Below are 19,561 nucleotides of genomic sequence, written 5' to 3'. Positions count from 1 at the left end.
GCTGCATTTCTCTGTTCTGTTAAAAAGTAGCCTCTCCTGCTTCCAAATCCTGCTCCCAAGTCCTCGGGCTTGAGGAGTGGGCATCGCCCACCCAGGTTAAGCTCCTCTGGGATGTGGGTGCCTGGTTCCAGCACCAGCTCCTGCAGCCGGGCTGGCCCTCAGCAGCTCCTGTGGAGTCGCTGTAGTGCTGTCCCTCCAAGCCCTGAGGGCCTTAGGGGCGGGGCTGAGTCTGAGCGAAGCTCTCACTGGGCCCGTGGCATGCGGTCCTGCACCTGACGGGTGTTCCTTCTTCGCAGGTGGACACTGATGTCATCGTCCTCACGACCGGCGTCCTGGTGTTGATAACCATGCTGCCCATGATCCCCCAGGCAGGCAAGCAGCACCTCCACGACTTCTTTGACATCTTTGGCCGCCTTTCGTCGTGGTGCCTAAAGAAACCAGGTAAAGACTCCTGCGTACCTGCAGGGGGTGCTTTCATGGATGAGCAGGGGGTGAGCGGTGAGGGAAGATGTGTCGACTTCTGTAGCTGGCGTGGGTGTTGTCACCAGCCAGACGAGGAAGTAGCTGGGGGTGTCCACTGCCGGCAGGACCAGATGCTGTGCGATGCCTTTCTTCCGTTGGCTTAAAGGGTTCCTCCTCTGAGAAGCGGAGTGGCAGGAGGTAAAGCTCCCTGCCTTTCGATGACCCCTGCCGGAGCGGGACATTCTTGCCTCAGTGTGCTGGTCTGACAGGACACAGGCCCCTGGCCCTGTTCCCGTGTGTGTGGGAGGAGGAAGGGCGCTGCACGTCCCACCCGCGTTCTCGTTCCACATGCAGTGGACTTGGGAACCTCGGCAGGCAGCCCGCTCTGTCAGGGTGCCTCCAGCTGTGAGCACGTGAACTTGCAGCACGAGGTGCACCCTGAAAGGATGAGCCCTGCGGCTCCGGCACAGCCCCTGGGGCCCGGGATGGAGTCGCCTCTGGGGCCGGGTGGGCTGCTCGTTCAGGAGGGCCTTTCTGTCCACGTGGACTTGCGGTTCCCAGCGGCCCAGGCAGGGCTAGGTTAACTACGTTTTCTTTCTTCCACTCTCAGCTCTGGTAAAGCGAATGTCAGGACAGTAGCTGAGATACTGCTGATTTTAAAAGGTTCTCACACATTTGGTCACAAATACTTAAGCCTTGCTGGGCACCACGCACAGTGCGAGGCACTGAGGACAGGCAGCAGGCAGTGCCGTTCTCAGGAAGCAGCTGAGCCGGCAGGGGCAGGAGGATGAGAGGTGTTGGGGCCAGCAACTGTCCCAAAGGCAGCTCGGTGTGGGGCGGCGCCGGGGGTCCCTGTGGAGGGGTGACTGGAGAGGAGGCAGAGTTAGCTCAGTCAGACCTGAGGGTCGCTCCATGTGGAGGGCATGTATCCAGGGGCCATAGGGAGCCACCGATGGATTTTCAGGGGGGCTGGCGTGCTCACACTGCATTGTAGAAAGCCACTCTCACTCGGGGGGCAAAGGGGAGGGTCCGTGAGCAAGGAGTCAGGCGGCAGCTTCAGGCTCGTGTCTGCCGGGCCCACGTCAGCCTTGTGTCTGGCTGAGGCTCCTGGACCCGCTCCTTTCCAGGCCACGTGGCGGAAATCTACCTGGTCCATCTCCACGCCAGCGTCTATGCCCTCTTCCATCGCCTCTACGGGATGTACCCTTGCAACTTCGTCTCCTTCCTACGCTCCCACTACACCATGAAGGAGAACCTGGAGACCTTTGAGGAAGTGGTCAAGGTAAAGGACAGCCGTGCAGCCAGGCGGCACTTACTCCTTTTGTATTAAATGCTGGAGGGGAATTCTGAAAAGATAACCCTTCCCCCAGCCCAGGGCCCCCACCCCAGCCCTGAGCAACCACGGGCTGCCCTCTGCCTTGATGGGCTTGCCTGTCGTGTGCTGTGTGGCCCTGTGACGGGCCCTTCCCTTCACACGGTGTCCAAGCCCCCTCCCCGTCGCAGCGTGCATCAGTACTCGCTCTTTTTACTGTCAAATACTGTCCTGGTGCGTGGCGATAGTTAAACCTTCCATTTGTCACCCGGACCCTTCCAGCCAATGATGGAGCATGTGCGGATTCACCCGGAACTGGTGACCGGATCCAAGGACCATGAACTGGACCCCCGGAGGTATGGAACCCCCTGGATAGTCCTCAGCTCTCTGGCGAGATTGCAGTGGGATGGGGAGACGTGCGCTTGAGAGGTCACTGGGGAGTATGGGTTCTTCTGCTCGTGGAGGCAGTCCCTAGAAAGGACTCGTGCAGCGAAAGCTTCCGGTGCGTCTGAAACACCCGAGAAACAGGAAATGGAAATCCCCCCGGGGGCGTGTGGCCTCAGCCAGTGGGCTGGGGGAAGTCGGAGGGGGGGAGCTGGGCCCCTGGGTCCTTCCTTCTGCTCCGCCAGGCGCTCCCTTCCTCCGTGGAGAAACAGCCTGCGCAGTTCCTGATTGGAGGATACAGGCACACGGAGGGCCAGGACCGAAATGGGGGAACGGGGTGGAACTCTGCTTCCCGAGCTATGAGAAGCTCCTCTCCCTCCACGCCTTTCCCCGCCGGCAGCCAGGCCTGTGCCCAGGCCGGTGATGCCAGTCCTCAGTCACTTAAAGCAGCTCCCTGTGAGGTCTACAGAGAGAAGCACAGGACGTGTGTGCAGCGCGTAATAATAACACGAGCAGACTTCCAGGTCGGAGTCCTTCTCACTCGGCAGTTGGGAGGTGTTGTCCGGTGCCCCTGCTCCCAGCGCTGCTGTGGACACAGGACCTCTGGCCTCTCACCCTCTTTGTCGATGGGTGTTCGCGGGGCCTGTGGAGTCTTTCCTTTGTTTTCTGGGATTTCCTAGTGCTGTCCCTGGTGAGTCTGTTCTCATTGTTCGGTCTGGGAGCTCTGTAGGTTCTAGGAAATGCTCTATTTATGCGTGATTTCCTTGCCTCCATCGTCTCTGTCTTTTCCTACGACTCCTGGCATTGAAATTGGGACCCCCAACACGGTTCTCTGCTCTTTCCCACTCGCCTGTTTCTTCTCTGCTCTCTTGTTTTATTCCCTGAAGATGTCCTATCGTTAGTTTTTAATCTTTCTGTTACAGCCTTTGCTCCCACCATGTTCTTGATACCTGAGAGCTGTTTCAGTTCCTTGAATGCCCTTTTTAATAGTGGCCTGTTTTTATTTTTTAATTTTTAAAGTAATTCTTTTTTTAAAATCTATTTTATTGATTCTTTACAGAGAGGAAGGGAGAGGAAGAGGGATAGAGAGCTAGAAACATCGATGATAGAGTCCTGCACACTCCCCACTGGGTATGTGTCCGCAACCAAGGTACACGCCCTTGACCGGAATCGAACCCGGGACCCCTGAGTCCGCAGGCCGACGCTCCATCCACTGAGCCAAACCGGTCAGGGCTTTAAAGTAATTCTTTATTGTTGAATGTATTACATATGTCCCCCTTCTCCCCCATTAGCCCTCTCCAGCACCCCCCCTCCCCTCGTTTTTGTTTTTGGATGCAATCTCTTGTGTCTGTGAGAATGTGGAGAGTTGGGTTTTAGGAGGTTGTACAATTGGGTGTGTGTGTTCAGTCTATTAACTTGGAAGCCTCCTGGGTCAACTTATAGAGCCTCCCTCACCTCGATAGGCAGGAGTTATCTGGCTTTTGAAGAAAGCTCTAACTCAGAAGGTAAGACACCAAGGTGAAGAGAAGGAGGTAGCAGCAGTGAGCATACAGAAGCAGCAGGAAATGTCAGTAGTGGCCACGAGGAAGGGAACGGTCCCACTAAAGAAAGACCCCTCAACAATGAAAATGAAATCCAGAATAAACCTGCAGGGACAGCGGGAAGGTAAAGCCGAGCGGTCCCAGGGAGCAGAGTCAGAGGGCAGGAGGAGCAGCCGGGAGGAGGATGGGAAACAGACCGTCCATCCAGGAGCCCAGCGGCCAGCACGGAGCTTTAGACAGAGGGACCGCTTGGTGGGGGACAAACTGCGAAAGAAATGATAGAAGAAAATTTCCAATGCAAGTACAAGTAATACAAGAAAATACGATCATTGGAAGACATGCATTTCCCGATCAGAGGAACTTAGTGTTCAGCTTAATCAATGTAAAAGGATGCTGCCAAGGTTCAGTGTTGTGAAATTTCATGACACCAGAGATAAACCTTTTAGAGAAAAACAAAGCAAAACAGTAAGGATCAGAAATCAGAATGGCGTTGGCTTCTGAATCACCTTCAGAACGGAGGGAAAGGGTTTTCTTCCCGGCCAGCTGCCTGTTGAGTATGAGACGTTCTCAGATATGCAGGGACTCACATTTGCCCCCATAGACCCTTCCGCTGAGCACTGAGCACGGGTTTCACCAGAATGCAGGTGAAGTCCAGGGGCTGGGAGGGATTTCTCAATACTACGCTGACTTTACACTGTCACATTTCATTGACTCTAAGATGCCACTGAACAACAGGATGTACTTGTATTTTCTTAAGCACACCCGAGAAAGAAAGAATCCCAATACACCACATGTGACTGGTTAGCCTGTGCTTCCCAGTTTCAGAGAGATTACAATTGAAAAGTCCCTTTAAGAATCAAGAAGTGACTGTAAGTGCATCTGTTACTGTGGTTAAAATAAAACATCCCTGCGATATGCACTTCATCGTCTTCTCTGAGGTCAGTCTCCTCTGTGTGCGCATGTGTCCTGACTCTTGCTCTCACGTCATCACTTTCCAGCCGCTGAGAATGTGGGAGACTAGCTCCCCTGCCCCAGGTGTCACAGGCTGACCCCGACCCTCACCTGCTCCTGACCCAAGAGGCTGCGTGGGGACCCCAAGGCCCTGCCTCCAGGGCAGCTGCCTGAGGCCCCCCAGCCCGGCTCTGTCCTGTGTGTGATACCACGTCCCCCCATCTCGGCGGTGCTGAGCGGTCTGGGACCATTGCGTAGGGAGGATGTTTTCCAGGGGAGCCGTGGTGCGGCTGGTGCTGGGCTGTTCTTTGTAATCTTCGGAACACAGAGGCGAGAGCAAAACGATGTGGTCCCCAAGGAGGTCCGTTATACCTGAGCAAGAAAACGCGTTAGCTATTTCATTTAGTGCATTTGGCAAACACTGACGAAGTAAGAGAAGGAAAGGAGCACACCCATGTCTTGTTCTTCTCATTTGAATTATTAGTGGGAGCATATCCGTTCGTGTATCTCTGCGTAGTTTTGTTTGCTTGTTTTTTTAACATATTTTCATTGATTTCAGAGAGGAAGGGAGAGGGGGAGAGAGATAGACACATCAGTGATGAGAGAGAATCATTGATCGGCTGCCTCCTGCATGCCCCCTCCTGGGGATCGAGCCTGCAACCCAGGCATGTGCCCTTGACCAGAATCGAACCCGGGACCCCTCAGTCTGCAGTCCAATACTCTATCCACTGAGTGTTTTGTTTCCTTTACTCATGTAAGATTATATCCTGAGCATTTGCTGTCACTTAATCTTTGAAAGCATGATTTGTAAAGCCAACTTTAGTAAGGTATAATTTAGATACAATAAAGTTCATCAGTTTTGTTAAGTTTTGACAAAAGTCTCAATCGCAGTAGAAGAATGTTCCCTTGCCCAGGAAGCCCCTTCCAGGCCGCCCGCCCTCTTGGCGACTGCAGACCTGCTGACAGGGTCACAGTCTTTCCCCTGCAGAGTCTCTGGCTGGACTTCGGTTGCTTCCTCCCTTCTTCCCATGGCGGGCTGTGCTGTGCTGAGCACGGTGTACTTCGCCACGTGTGTGTCTTTCCCTCGGTCATGCTCTTAGCAGAACTGTGGCTCCCAGATCAGAACCCTTAGACACATCTGTACATTTCCTTGGGGGCTTTCTCTAGGGTTGAGACTTTCTGCGCCATGTTTGCGCGGAGGATGGTTTAGAACCCCAATGCTTTGATAAGTGGCCTTAAGTCATGCTCAGCTACCTGGCAGTTTCCAGGCCTCCCTGATCTTCGATTACCTTCATTCCAAAGGAGATCTTCCCTGGTGACTGCTCTGCACAGTTTGTGTTGTATTTTGAGGCCAGGCCTATTTTTTTGTTGATGAAATTTTTCTTTCAGTTTAGTGCCTGGTAAATTGATATAATCACTTTCAATGGGGAGGATATCGGTTTGTGAAATGAATGCCTAATTTCTGATCAGTACTACTTGGGCTGGTGTGTTTCTGCCTTGTTCTTTGCTAATCACAGGTCAGTGGCTGGCTGGAGTTAGCGCTCTTATGTATTTGATTAATTAAATGGATTACAGCTTGCATTTCTTGACTTTCTTTGCCTTTTACAGGTGGAAGAAGTTAGAAACCCATGATGTTGTAATCGAGTGTGCCAAAATCTCTCTGGACCCTACAGAAGCCTCGTATGAAGATGGCTATTCTGTGTCTCACCAAAACTCAGCCCGCCTTCCCCCTCGTTCAGCTGACGTCACCGCAAGCCCTTACGTGGACACACAGAATAGCTTTGGTAGGAGGGACCCTGGTACTTCTCTGCCTCCTGCTTTGGCCCTAGAAAGCATTGTTGGTTTTTGTTGACTTTATTTTTCTTTTCCTAGAACAGTGATGGCGAACCTATGACACGCTTGTCAGAGGTGACACGCAAACTCATTTTTTTGGTTGATTTTTCTTTGTTAAATGGCATTTAAATATATAAAATAAATATCAAAAATATAAGTCTTTGTTTGACTATGGTTGCAAATATAAAAAAATTTCTGTATGTGACATGGCACCCCGAGCTCAAAAGGTTCGCCATCACTGTCCTAGAAGAAGACTTAGGTCAGCTCCTAGGAGCAGTTTCCCAAATATTAAAACTTAGAATTTGCCTCCATTTCCGCTGATTAATTCCTCCTTCAAGTGTAATTTAGGCCCATGTCCTTGGTCTCCTGCCTGATCATGTGCCAGCAGACTTGCTGTGCCTGCGATGCTTAACAAGGAAAATGGGTTTAAGTATGTGACTTCTAGGCTCCTGTGCATAAGGGATTCTTCCTGCTTCTCCGACACTTGTGAGGCCTCTGGGCCGCAGCACTGACGTGTGCCCGAGTGCACGGTGTGGGATTGGGTTGCTGCAGAGTCCAGGTTGCTCGGCAGGCAGCCCCCACCGAGGCATCGTCCGGCCTCGCCTTCTCAGGTTTCCCTGCAGGCCCTCCTGCACTCATTCCCAAAGAGCACTGTGGGGTGTTCCTTGCCCCCGAGGATGTCAGGGCCCTCAGATTCTCTTTAAATGCAGAGAACTGAATATCGTTGGAAGTTGAAAAGACGTATTTTTTAAACAAATTTGAGAGATAGAGAGACACCGATGCATCATCCCACTATCCATGCATTCACTGGTTGCTTCTTGTATGTGTGCTGACTGGGGACCAACCCCTGTTGGTGGACACAACGGTGCTCCAACCAGCTGAGCCACCCAGCAAGGGCGAGGTGACCAAAGCGTTTTGTCAGAATAACCAGGCCACACACCGAGGCCGTGTGCTCTTTCCCTTTCGTTGCAGGGAGCGTGACTTCCACCCCTCCCTCCGTGTCCCGGCCGATGTCCAGCACGCCAGGGCAGCTACCTCCGCCTCTGAGTTCCCCTGCGCCGCGGCTGTCAGCTGAGGCCCCGCAAGTACGTCCCAGAGCGCGCCTGCTTCTTCTCTGCTCGCTGCTGGCGCTGGCCACTGGCATCGGGCTTTAGCACGTGGTCTGGGAAAATCTCACTGCTCATTTCAGAAAGTTATTTTTAAGGATGGGTTACATTAGCAAAACCCACTTGGGTTTCTCTTAGAGTCTAGACTTACAAATGCAACGTGTCCCTTGATAGAGCTTTAATGAGGTGCCTCTTTCTAGTTTGAAGTGGCCACCGCCCAGAGACGTACATGTTGGGCGAGTGGTCCTTGCTCATCCTGACATGCTTACTGACTTCCCAGGCTACTCTCTGGAGCCCATCTCTCGTGTGCGGCATGGCCACGCCTCCCACCTCCCCTGGAAACGTGCCGCCTGACTGCTCCCAGCCCTACAGTAAAGCCTTTGGTGCCCCTGGTATGTCTACCTCGGTGGGTTTGGTTGTGGGGGGTGGGCCTGCCGTTTATGACCAGGAACAGTCTCAGGTCTGACTGTGTTTGGGGACTTGCAGCAGTGAACCTGGTGTTGACACTAATGCAAACCTCGGGGGCTTCGGAACATGTAGAGGGAACCTAAAACAGAGCCTGGCCTGGAGCCCCACAGTGAGCTCCAGCAGCTTCCCTCACTGTGACAGGCCGCCGGGAACATGGCAGCTCCGCAGTCGGGCCCAGTGACTGTGCGTTCTGCCCTTGTCTCTGAGCAGGTGGAAAAGGAACTCCCTCGGGAACCCCGGCCACCTCTCCTCCGCCCGCCCCGCTCTGCCACTCGGATGACTGCGTGCACGCCCCACTCCCCCCGCCCACAGCCGCACCCCCCCGGAAGGTATGCTCGGTTCGCCCTCTCCCCAGCACTGTGGCCGCCTGCTCACTCACTCTGTGAAGCCTGTCATGCCAGATAGAGGTCCCCCCTAAAGTGTGGTGGCTTTAAACAGACAGCTGACAGGGAGCAGCCAGCAGCTCTCCAAGTGGGGCAGCTGACTCGGCCTGGAGCCTTTCCCGGAACCCGTGGGGTCAGAAGTGCTGGCGCAGTGATACTGAGCTGTCCTTTGCCCCTTGACTGCGTGGAACTCCTGCTGTAGGAAACGGTGGTGAGCGCCTGGCCCCTCAGGGTGAAGGGCCCACCTGTCCTGGCAGGCATTGCAGTTTCTTCCTGGACTGGTTTCTCTGTTTAAAAGAAAAGGAAAACAAGCAAAAAAACTAACTTAAGAATATTCTGTGGGAAGCAGTGAAAGTCGTTAGTTTATCAGATCCTGGCCTTTGGGAACATGATTGTGTAACTCTCTGTAGCGGCAGAGGACGTGCACGTGAGCACTGCTCACACCAGGTGTCGTGACCTCAGGCTCCTGTGAGGGTCAGGCCGAGAGCTGCCCAGCCGCCTTTCCTCCCGAAGCTCTGATTTTATTGAAGAGCTGGCTGGTGCTGGTCTTCAGAACCGAGTGTGGCCAGCAGTTAGTTTGTTAAGTGATGAACTGAGCCTGTCTCTTCAAGATAAACAACTGACAGCATTTGTTGCCAATGATAAAAATTCAGCTCTCAGGTGAAATTGGAATATTAAAACACTGGCACGCGCCCCCACAGCTGGATAGCTTCCCCCAGTCTCTCATGTGAGATTGAAGGTCTCGGGAAGCTTGGTTAGTCCTTCGCGTTGTCAGCATTGAATAGCGAATTGTTTCAACATGACTCAGTGAGCCAGTCTCTGCCAAATGCCCAGAGAACGATGCTACAGCCTCATGCGTGGTGAAGGCGCGTTTGTGCACATGCCAGGCAGGCGGTGGATAACACGCACATGGAGCGTGTATGGCCATGGCTTCAGGTTTCACACCGTAAATAACGCTAAGAAGTAACCCTTGTCGGGTGTGGGTGCGACAGCAAGGATGTGACCGCAGTCTGTTAACATCGTTTACTTCTCACCACGGCTTGTCCGGAGTCCCAGCGTTTTCCTCACATGTTTGGCCAGAACCGTAGGCAGCAGCCGGAAGGCAGAGGCGGCGGAAGCGCCCAGCTGCTTCCCTGCAGGGATCCGAGCAGCTGCAGGAATGGACAGCAGCTCTGCTAGCCTCACCCGTTCCTTCTTGTTTTAAGTGAATTAATGAATATTCTTAAAACTTCCCTTTTAATTCCTAATCCAGTAACTTTCAAGAGATATAACATAACCACACAGTAAACAAAAAGTCCTGGGATTCTCAACAGTTTTTAAGAACATCCAGGCGTCCGAGACGAAACAGTTTGCTAATCTGACAGCGCAGATACTTGGGGTGTTTCTCTTACGTCTGGGGACGGGTGCTCAGCCTCGCCGAGTGATGTAAACGTGCCCATCTTTTCAGGAGGAGAGAACAGATCCGGCCCGGCCCTGCCTGCACAGACAGCACCATCTTCCCAACGACCGCGGTCTAGGTACCGTCTCCTCTTGTTGGGTTCCGTGTGGGAACGGGACATTCTGGAACGCTGCAAACCACTGAGCCTAGAGACACCAAAGCCAACCTGATAGTAACGCACAGCCCTTACGCGAGTGCAGTTGAGTGCCCGTGCGGAGCTGCCAGCCTGTGGTTCTACCTGTTCTCTGAGCGTTAGGGACGGAGATTTCCCTCCTGTGGGGCTGGTGTTGGGCCCCGCCAGTTAGATGTGGCAGTGCTGGAGCTCTGCCGCCCGGAGAGCCCTCCCAGCCTGTCCGTCCAGCAGGAGTCGTTCCGGCACCTCCGTGACGGGAAGCGTTTCGGTTCCAGTGGTTTCCCGCATGTTTCTCTGACTCAAGTTGTCTGTTTCTAGAAGAACTTCCTGGCAGCAAAGGTGCTGTCACTCTCAGTGACCTTCCAGGGTTCTTGGGCGGCCTGGCCTCCGACGAAGACAGCATTGAGAAGGACAACGAAGAAGGTAACATCCGGGCTCTGGGGCCTGGGGAGGTGGAGAGAGGGTAAAACCCTGAACCGGCCTCGCGCCAGCACGCCGGGCTGGCTTGGTGCTTCTCTTGGGGAGAAAAGATGGGAGGTGAACTCGGGGTCCAGTGCCAGGTGAAGGGATGCCGCTCTCTACTGCCCTCTGGTGGCAGTGCCTGGCCCTCCCCAGGGAGCCTGCTCACTGGGGTGTCTCTGTCTCCCTCCCTCCCTTCAGCGGCAATTTATAAGGAACTTTCTGAGATCACAACGGCCGACACCGAGCCCCTGGCCGAGCCCCTGGTTCCTCGAGGAGGCTTTGACTCTCCCTTCTACCAGGACAGTCTCCTGGGCTGTCCGAGGAAGACCCCGTCAGCCACCACCAGCGCTCAGGGCGCCAGTGTGCACCCCGAGCCTCTCAACGCGTCCCTGGACAAGCTTGGGCCTGACACACCGAAGCAAGCCTTTACCCCCATTGAGCTGCCCGGCGGGGGCCGCGACCAGAGCCCTGCCGGGAGCGGGGAGCACCAGACGCCTCTGGAGACCAGGATCCTCACGCCCAGCCCCTTCAGAGTTCCGTCTCAGCGGGGCGCGGGCTTTGGGAGCGGGCAGCCTCCTCCCTACGATCATCTTTTTGAGGTGGCGCTGCCCAAGACTGCCCATCATTTCGTCAGCAAGAAGACCAAGGAGCTCGTGAAGAAAATGCCAGGAAACGCAGAGGAAGCCTGTGCGCCCTCTGCCTCCCCGCTGGAGGTGCTGGACAGGCTGATCCAGCAGGGCGCCGACGCGCACGGCAAGGAGCTGAGCAGGTGAGGCGCCGCGGCTCCGTCCTCCGCAGTGTCTGTCCCGTGTGACATCAGAACGTGGGAGGGCGCAGGCTGTGTGCTCCGGCGGTTGCTGCCGTGCGGGCAGACACCCTCCAGCTGCTGCCTTTGCGTGCACAGGGCGGTGTGTGTCCTCCAGATGCGCACACTGACCTGGACCATCCCATTTTAACACGAGTCTTCCTACCTCGACGTAGGCCGTCTGTGCCCTGCGCTCTGTGCGGCTCTCAGTGCAGGGGAGGTTCTGGCATTTCAGAAGCAGGCGTGTGTGTCACAGGGCCCTCTGCTGGCCGCAGGTGTTCTGCTTGCTGACAGCTCACTGGGTGGGAGATCAATCAGCAGCCTTTCCATGCAAGTTCAGGAGCCCCTCCCCCGGGAAGGCACACGGGATTTCTTAGAGATCTTCTGAGACACTCTTCAACCCTTCTTTTATTTATTATTTTTTTCTTTTTTCTTCAACCTTTCTATTACCCTTTTCAAAGGATGTTCAAGGACAGCATGAGGGAAGTTTGAATTCTCGGTCATTTCTCAGCAGGTTCTTGGGGAATGTTATTTTTTTTTCCTTCTGTATAATAACCTAACGCAGGATTTCCCAGAGATTGTAATATTTAAGATCTCTCTCTTTCTTCTTTTTAAGATTGAGTTTGGAGAGGGAGGAAGAGAGAAGCATTGATGTGAGAGAGAAACATCAGTTGCTCCCAGTCTCGCCCCGATCGGGAATTGAACCTGCTGCCTTCTGGTGTACAGGACAACCCACTGAGGTGGTGCTCTAACCAACTGAGCCTCACCAGCCAGGGCTAAGATTCCATCCCCCCGCTTTTTTTTCTAAAATATATTTTTCTATTGATTTCAGAGAGGAAGGGAGAGGGAGAGAGAGTTAGAAACATCAGTGATGAGAATCATGGATCAGGTGCCTCCTGCACACCCCACACTGGGGATTGAGCCTACAAGCTGGGCATGTGCCCTGACTGGGAATTGAACTGTGACCTCCTGATTCATAGGTGGACACTCAACCACTGAGCCACGCCGGCCGGGCTAAGATCCATTTTTTAATGACATTCAGTGTAATAGGCCCAGGTAAATTACCTACTTTTTCCTTAAACTTGGGGGACAGGTGTGTCTCACCCAGAGCTGCTCCCCATGTATTTCAGTAGAGGATTGAAAACAGGCAGCTCACAGTGTGTTTGGTTACCAGTCACCTTGAAAGCTGAGCAAAACTCGCCAGCCACAGAATGAGCTCGGCCCTCCCTGGAGTGGGCTGTGAGGCTCCTGGGCTGCCTCCACGGGGACTGGGAGCTGAAGGCTTTCTTGGGCACAAGGAGGGACCTGGCCTCGCTGCGGGTACGTAAGATCGCTGACTTTGTGATTCAAAACCTTTCTTCCCAGGTTGTCTTTACCCAGCAAGTCTGTCGACTGGACCCACTTTGGAGGTAAAGTTGTAACTTTAGCTCCAGATCCAGCCCACATGGGCCTGCCTGCCTGCCTGTTGCCTTTTCTGTCCCCGAGGGAGGTGCTTTATAGGAAGCAGAGTCCCCCTTCGCTGCTGTTTCAGCCCCTTAACTCTGTGCTTGCTAAAGAGTATCCCAGGTGTCGTAAAGTCAGCATTTCCTGTTTTTGAAAAGTGGCAAAGACCATGCACTTCGCAGTAGAATTGCAAAAAGTGCAGACCTCTCACCTGGCCTCGGCTTCCCTGGGCTAAGCCCCAAGTGCAGGAGGTGGTACTGGGAGTTTTTTGGGGGAAAGGTATCGGGGAAGGAAGAAAAGGAATCTCAGAAGTGTACACATATGGCTCCAGTTTGCGGAGAAAAGGAAAAAACGCGCTCAGAGTGTCACCACAGTGTGCCCTTAGCAAGGGACGTGGGTGGCAGTACTTCCTCACCTACTGAGTGCCTGCGAGGCGCCCCGTGGTCAGTGCCAGTGGGTGGCAATCTCTTTCTTAAAGAATTGTTTCTTGAGCTGAGAGACCCTGGGTGGGGCTTGATTGAACGCCATGTAAAAGGCATCTCTGCCACCCTCCCTCTGCTTTAAAATCAGGCTCTCCTCCCTCAGATGAGATCCGCACCCTCCGTAACCAGTTGCTTTTACTGCACAACCAGTTGCTCTATGAGCGCTTTAAGAGGCAGCAGCACGCTGTCCGGAACAGGCGGCTCCTCCGCAGGGTGATCAGGGCGGCGGCTCTGGAGGAGCACAACGCGGCGATGGTGAGCGCTGAGGGGTGGGCGGCGGGCTGGGCCCTTCGCTGCCGTAGGAGCAGCCCCTGAGCCAAGTCAGTCCCCGCCCTTGCTCTGCTCCCTGGTGTGACTGGGGCAGCCGCCTCGTCTCTGAGGTTCACACAGGAGTGGCTGCATCTCTGGGCTTCCTTGCAGCTCCTGGAAGCCGTGGGGACACCTGAATTTTTTGTTTATTCGTGATTGGCTCTGATGATAACTGGTTCAAAAGATTGTTTTGTTTCTCCAAATGTGAAACCAGTCTCCCGAAGCTATTTGATGGCCCCAGATGTGTGGCACAGTAGTGCAGCCAGTTAGACCTGGAGACTGGCCGTGGCTCTGCCACTTAGAAAGTAGGTGAGCCTGTGGCAACCGCCGGTGGCGTGTAACTGAGAGGAGTACCTGCTTGCTGAGTGCTGGCCAGGGCGAGCGTCCGTGATATGCATCCCTTCGGTGACCTGATGGGAAATGTGGGAGCCCTTGAGCTAGACCCCAGCCAGACAGAGCGAGCTGTCAGGGTCTGGACCTGTAGTATGGTTAAAGGGCAGCTAAGACTTTAGATGAAATGTTTGCATTTTAACTTGAGCATCACTGCCCATGTTGGAAGGCAGCTAAAATGATGACATCTTTGGTCTCTGCTAGAAAGACCAGTTGAAGTTACAAGAGAAAGACATCCAGATATGGAAGGTCAGTCTGCAGAAGGAGCAAGCCAGGTACAGCCAGCTCCAGGAGCAGCGGGACACGGTGGTCGCCCAGCTGCACAGCCAGATCAGGCAGCTGCAGCACGACCGGGAGGAGTTCTACAACCAGAGCCAGGAGCTGCAGGTGCGCCGCCGCGCAGGCGTCCCCGAGGGGCACACACACCGCGTGCTGCTCCGCACAGGCGAGCCCTCCCCCACACGGTGGCTGGGGCAGGTCCATTTGACTTAGGGAGCGGTCCCAGCGCCCTCGGTGTCACTCATTTGTCCTGGCTCCGCAGCCAAACAGAGAAGTTCTGCTGCTCAGGTAGATCTAAACAACTGAGTGGTACTTGTCCTGACAGCGTAGGAGCTGTTTAAAATACTATACATAAACCTAAGAAACTTAAGTGCCTTTTTCAATGGCACAGCCACGGGCCAGTGCTGTGTGCGCCCTTGGGCACCGCACAGAGGTGCAGGCCTGGGTCACCGCAGGTCCCGTCTCTTACTGGGTTTTGCGTGGTGATCTGATCACATTGACCACCTGACATGCAGCTTTGCAAAGAGAGGTCCTCATCCCCGGCAAGGACACCTCTTACTGACCCTGAAGGCCCTCCAGCCGGTAGTGCGCGTGATGGCCAGCAGGTGTCACTGTGTTTCCCTCCCGCCCCCATCAGGGGCGTTTGCTGCCCACTCCAGGGCTCCGTGGGGCAGTTTGGGGCCTCGGGGTCTGAGGCCTTTGTTACACAAATCAGGAACTCGCCATAGCTTACTTTTTAAAACAAAGCCTTATTTCCTGATGCGCCACTGAGGGAGGGGGCCGTGGCTCTCGGGGGCAGGCCCGCTGGCGCTCTGAGCCGGCATCTCCCTCCCTGTACAGACGAAGCTGGAGGACTGCAGGAACATGGTGGCCGAGCTGCGCCTGGAGCTGAAGAAGGCCAACAGCAAGGTGTGCCACACGGAGCTGCTGCTCAGCCAGGTGTCTCAGAAGGTGAGGGCGAGTGGACCGCTCTGCCACTGGCCTTCCTCCTCCAGAGGGGCCCCCGCAGGGAGCTGTGAGTCTGGGAGGGGCCCCCGCAGGGAGCTGTGAGTCTGGGAGGGGCCCCGGCAGGGAGCTGTGAGTCTGGGAGGGGCCCCGGCAGGGAGCTGTGAGTCTGGGAGGGGCCCCCGCAGGGAGCTGTGAGCTGTGTTGCTTGTGAGTCCGGGAGGGGCCCCCGCAGGGAGCGCGCCTGTCCCTTCCACTCGGGATGGTGGGTCAGGGGCTGGGTGCTGTTGAACACCCTGTGAGTGTCCCGGGAAGTCTCTCCACACCCTGTTCGCATAAATGGGCCAAGTTTGTTCAGAGTTTTGAGCTGTGACTCTCTGAGGTTCACTGCGCTGCTAGAAATCCCTTAGTCAGGAACGGCGAGTCTTCCCGGGACCGAATGCCCTGCTGCGGTCCTGCACACCCCTCTCCCAGAGTCCTGTGGTGGCCACCTCGGTGTGGACGTTGGCACTTCTTCCTTTTTGCCGGCTCCATTTAAAGTGCATTTTTGTCCATTTCATCGCCCCTGGATGCCCCCTCCACACCAGCAGAGGGTTAGGGAATTGAAACCACGGAGTTGTGGATTCCGCCCTGGCACTGCAGTGGTGAGCTGCTGCTCCCCCAGTGGCCGCCTGCCAGCTGTGCGCTGTGGGTCTTTCACCGCCTGTTCCTGTGTTTGGTCAGCTCTCCAATAGCGAGTCGGTCCAGCAGCAGATGGAGTTCCTCAACAGGCAGCTGCTGGTGCTCGGGGAGGTCAACGAGCTGTACTTGGAGCAGCTGCAGAACAAGCACTCGGACACCACCAAGGTGGGCCGGAGGGACGCGGGGCGGGCGGGGGCAGGCCCTCACTGGTCACAGAGTGGCTTTGTGAATCGTTTCCCCAAATGGCGCTGCGGTCCTGTGTCCGTCCCCACCTCTCCCTGGCCTGGCCACACAAGCACTTCTCAGCATCACACCAGCCTGCTTCCCCATTGGGTTACTTTGAAATTAAGTCAGGTGTCTGTGCAGGCTCCTGATGGTAGTGGGTACCAAGCAGGTGATCGATGTTTCCCTTCTCTCACCCAGGCCCCTGTCCTGGAGGGAGGGGCAGGGCGGGGCGGGGGAGCCGGGTCTGTGTAACGGAGCGCTCAGGACTGAGAGTGCGGACTGCTGTGCGTGTTCTCCTTCCTTTTATTGTTGAGTTTAGTTTCAGCAGGTGGTGGCTCAGTCCTGGTGGCGAGGCCAGCGGCAGGCTGGTCTTATTAATTAGTGCCTCGCCAGTGGTGTTGGGACAGTTTCGCGCCTGTGTAAACAGGCTGGGGTAATGTTAGTGAGCGAGCTGGGAGTGGGGTTTGATAGTACACGCTCAGGCGTTTCCTGTCACCGCGTCTCCATCACACACGTTCCCACTACTGCGCTCTGAGCGGCTCAGACCCAGAGGCGTGGCCTTTTCCCGGGGCTGCTCCTGAGCCCGCAGCCCGCAGGTACCAGGCTCCTCAGAGGGAAGGTCCTGCGGGAGTTCATCTAGAAGCTGGCTCCCACTTACTGGGAAGTACAGTGGCTTTGGGGAAAGAAAGGAGAACCTACAGGATAAGAGAACCTCTGAAGAGTTTACTCAGAGGCCCCCTGCCAGGTCCTGGGGGAAGGGCAGAGGGAGCGGCCCCTGAGGCGCTGCCTGCGGTTCGAGCACTGTGCGCCCTCAGTGCTCCTACTGTGGCTGTGCCAGGCGGCCGCGTGGTGACTCGGCCTCTCTCCTAGGAAGTGGAGGTGATGAAGGCTGCGTATCGGAAGGAACTGGAGAAGCACAGGAGCCACGCGCTCCAGCAGAGCCAGCGGCTCGACACCTCCCAGAGGCGGGTTTTGGAGCTGGAAGCTCAGTTGGCCAAGAAAGACCACCTTCTCGTGGAGCAGAAGAAGTACTTGGAGGACGTCAAACTCCAGGCCAGGTAGCTCCGCGGGGGCATGGGAGGGGTCGCGGGCGCGCGAGTGGCTGGGTTCCCACGTGGCCGCTTTGTCTTTCAGAGGCCAGCTGCAGGCCGCCGAGAGCAGGTATGAGGCTCAGAAACGGATCACCCAGGTGTTTGAGCTGAAGGTCTTAGACTTGTACGGCAGGCTGGAGAAAGATGGCCTCCTGAAAAAACTTGAAGTTGAAAAAACAGAAGCAGCGGAAGCAGCAGAAGAAAGGTAGGAGCAGGGGCTGCGCGGCGAGCGTTGGCAGCGATTCCCGCACGTGGCACGTGCGTTCCAGAGCCCCCGACCCCCCGTCCTCAGGACACCCTGCGACCTCTCCCTGTCCCTTTCCTGGGCCCCCGTCGCTGATGCGCACAGGAAGCGCCCGTGCCTGAGGCTGCACGTCACGTGCCTGCTGTGGCGTGGGTGTCCCCAGTGAGAGCCTCGCTTGAGCCCGTCATAAACGCCGAGCGCTGGGCAGAGTTTGATGTCAGTGTGAGCCCCCACCTCCCAGACACGGACCCACGGTCACCGATGCTGTTCTCTCCCCGCTCCATTGCAGGCCGGACTGCTGCAACGACAGCTGCTCGGATCCTGTGAGAGGGCACAGCGACACGGTGTCTGGCCACAACGGGGAGACCAGGCCCCCCCGACCTGGCAGCACCCGGGGTGGCGGAGGCAGAGGCGGCGGGGGCAGCAGCAGCAGCAGCAGCAGCAGCCAGCTCTCCACACCGGAGAAGCCCCCGACCCAGAGGGCAGGTCCGTTCAGCAGCCGCTGGGAAACCGCCACGGGCGAGCCTTCCACCAGCATCCCCACGACGGTGGGCTCCCTTCCGAGTTCCAAAAGCTTCCTGGGCATGAAGGCGCGAGAGCTATTTCGGAACAAGAGCGAGAGCCAGTGCGACGAGGACGGGGTGACCATCAGCAGCCTTTCTGAGACGCTCAAGACGGGCGTGGACATGGGCATGGAGGCCAAGACCCCCCTGAGCCCCGACGGCCCACGCCCGGCGCCTCCCAGCCCAGACAGTGTCGGACAGCTCCACATCATGGACTACAACGAGGCTCACCAGGAGCACAGCTAAGCTGGCGGCCAATCAGTGTTAACTCCTTAGACGTAGACAGGAGGGCGGGTGTGTCCAAGGTTGCTGCTCCCAGGGCGTGAGAGGCCGGCTCAGGGCGGAAGTGGGATGGAGGCCTTTTGACAGCTGCCTGAATGCGGAACGGTTCTTGAAATGCCTCTTCCCTCCCGCCTCCCCCCATTGACCTCGCAGCGTGTACTAACCGAGGGCCAGTTTGCATTCCTCACCGCTTGGTTTTCTTCCTCCCCACAAGGTTGTGTCCTTTGAACCAGTGCAATATGAGGCCAAATCTCTAACACCACTCCTCCCTGAAGCCCGAGAGCTGGGCCGCCGTTAGCCAGGTGGCAGGCAGTGTGTAAGCTGACGTCTTTTTTTGCTGGTTTTGGTTCTGAAGTTCAGCGTCTTAATCAGTGGGTTAAAAGAACAACGGTTCAGTCCCCTTCCGTCCTGGTGGTTCCGATAAGCTTCTAGAAGGTTCTGTGTGAACAAAGGTTGGTTGGAAAGTCGGAGCTGGCGCTGTGGGGACCGGGTGCCCTTTGGGACGCTCTGTCCCCTTTCCCACTACCTCTTATTTATTTGGTGTTTGCTTGAAAGCTGGTACTGGTCTGACCACGGCTGGTGTGGGCACGCCTGCTATCTGCAGGCGGAAGGGTGGTGGGGAGGAGCCGCCCTCCAGACAGGGCTGTGCTGGCGGAGCCCGGGTGGCTGTCCGTCCATGTGTCCTGGCACCTGTGGCACTGCAGCAGGACGGCTCTGATGGGCCCAGAGCTGCCTCTCAGCCCACACGACCTTGTTTCTCAGGCTTCAGAGCTCCTCACTAAGTAGGTTCTAGGCCACCAAAAAGGTGACAGCTTTTACACAGGTTCGGGGACCCCGGCCGCCGTGTGCTCGGGGCAGGGGCACCGGCCAGAGCACTGGCTGGCAGAGCAGAACTGGGCAGATGCGCCTGAAATAAACTCCGGAAGCCTGAGAATTCTTGCCTGGTGTCCAGTGGTGGGGTGGGGGGGTTGGAAGGGGGGGACGCACTGCTGCTTTCTGTGCTCGGAGTCTCAGTCGGCCACAGATGGGAAAGGCACCCCCCGCATGGGAGGGGGGAGGTCTGTCAGAGGGCAATAGACGTCCTGGCATCCCTCCGCAAGGGGCTGGGTGGTGAGAGGCCCGCGTCCTGTGCTGTGAGCTGACCTCTCGGGGCAGGGTCTGTGGGCGTGACTGACTGGCCCCGGCCCGGCACCACCTGTTTATCTGGTGCCCCGAGGAAGCTGGACATCCAGGACATGCCGGTGCCTGGCTCAGCCTCTGAGGCGAGCAGAGCTGCAGGGTAGCTGGCCAATCCTAAGGCCCGTCCTGAATGCTTGTCCCGCCCACGCTCAGGAGATGGGGACACCAGT

The 19,561-nt window shown here is 56.1% G+C and overlaps 1 protein-coding gene across 1 annotated transcript in view; it reads left to right on the top strand.

Moving 5' to 3' along the window:
- The window catches only part of TSC1 (TSC complex subunit 1), a 34,118-nt gene extending 14,972 nt beyond the window's left edge, over positions 1-19,146 (top strand). Inside the window, exons 6-23 of the mRNA XM_023745685.1 lie at positions 297-441; positions 1,590-1,744; positions 2,057-2,130; positions 6,259-6,434; positions 7,456-7,568; positions 7,870-7,981; positions 8,268-8,386; positions 9,888-9,957; positions 10,330-10,434; positions 10,672-11,242; positions 12,644-12,687; positions 13,292-13,458; positions 14,107-14,289; positions 15,022-15,132; positions 15,850-15,972; positions 16,903-17,090; positions 17,167-17,328; positions 17,657-19,146. Of these exons, the coding sequence (XP_023601453.1) occupies positions 297-441; positions 1,590-1,744; positions 2,057-2,130; positions 6,259-6,434; positions 7,456-7,568; positions 7,870-7,981; positions 8,268-8,386; positions 9,888-9,957; positions 10,330-10,434; positions 10,672-11,242; positions 12,644-12,687; positions 13,292-13,458; positions 14,107-14,289; positions 15,022-15,132; positions 15,850-15,972; positions 16,903-17,090; positions 17,167-17,328; positions 17,657-18,176 (3,138 nt within the window). The 3' untranslated portion in view covers positions 18,177-19,146. The remainder of the gene's footprint in view (positions 1-296; positions 442-1,589; positions 1,745-2,056; positions 2,131-6,258; positions 6,435-7,455; positions 7,569-7,869; positions 7,982-8,267; positions 8,387-9,887; positions 9,958-10,329; positions 10,435-10,671; positions 11,243-12,643; positions 12,688-13,291; positions 13,459-14,106; positions 14,290-15,021; positions 15,133-15,849; positions 15,973-16,902; positions 17,091-17,166; positions 17,329-17,656) is intronic.
- The last annotated feature ends 415 nt before the right edge of the window (positions 19,147-19,561 follow it).

The sequence above is a fragment of the Myotis lucifugus genome, unplaced genomic scaffold (assembly GCF_000147115.1).
Source record: "Myotis lucifugus unplaced genomic scaffold, Myoluc2.0 scaffold_565, whole genome shotgun sequence".
Lineage (NCBI taxonomy): Eukaryota > Metazoa > Chordata > Mammalia > Chiroptera > Vespertilionidae > Myotis > Myotis lucifugus.
The sequence above is the reverse complement of the archived record's forward strand: the minus strand, read 5'-3'. Positions and strand labels throughout refer to the sequence as shown.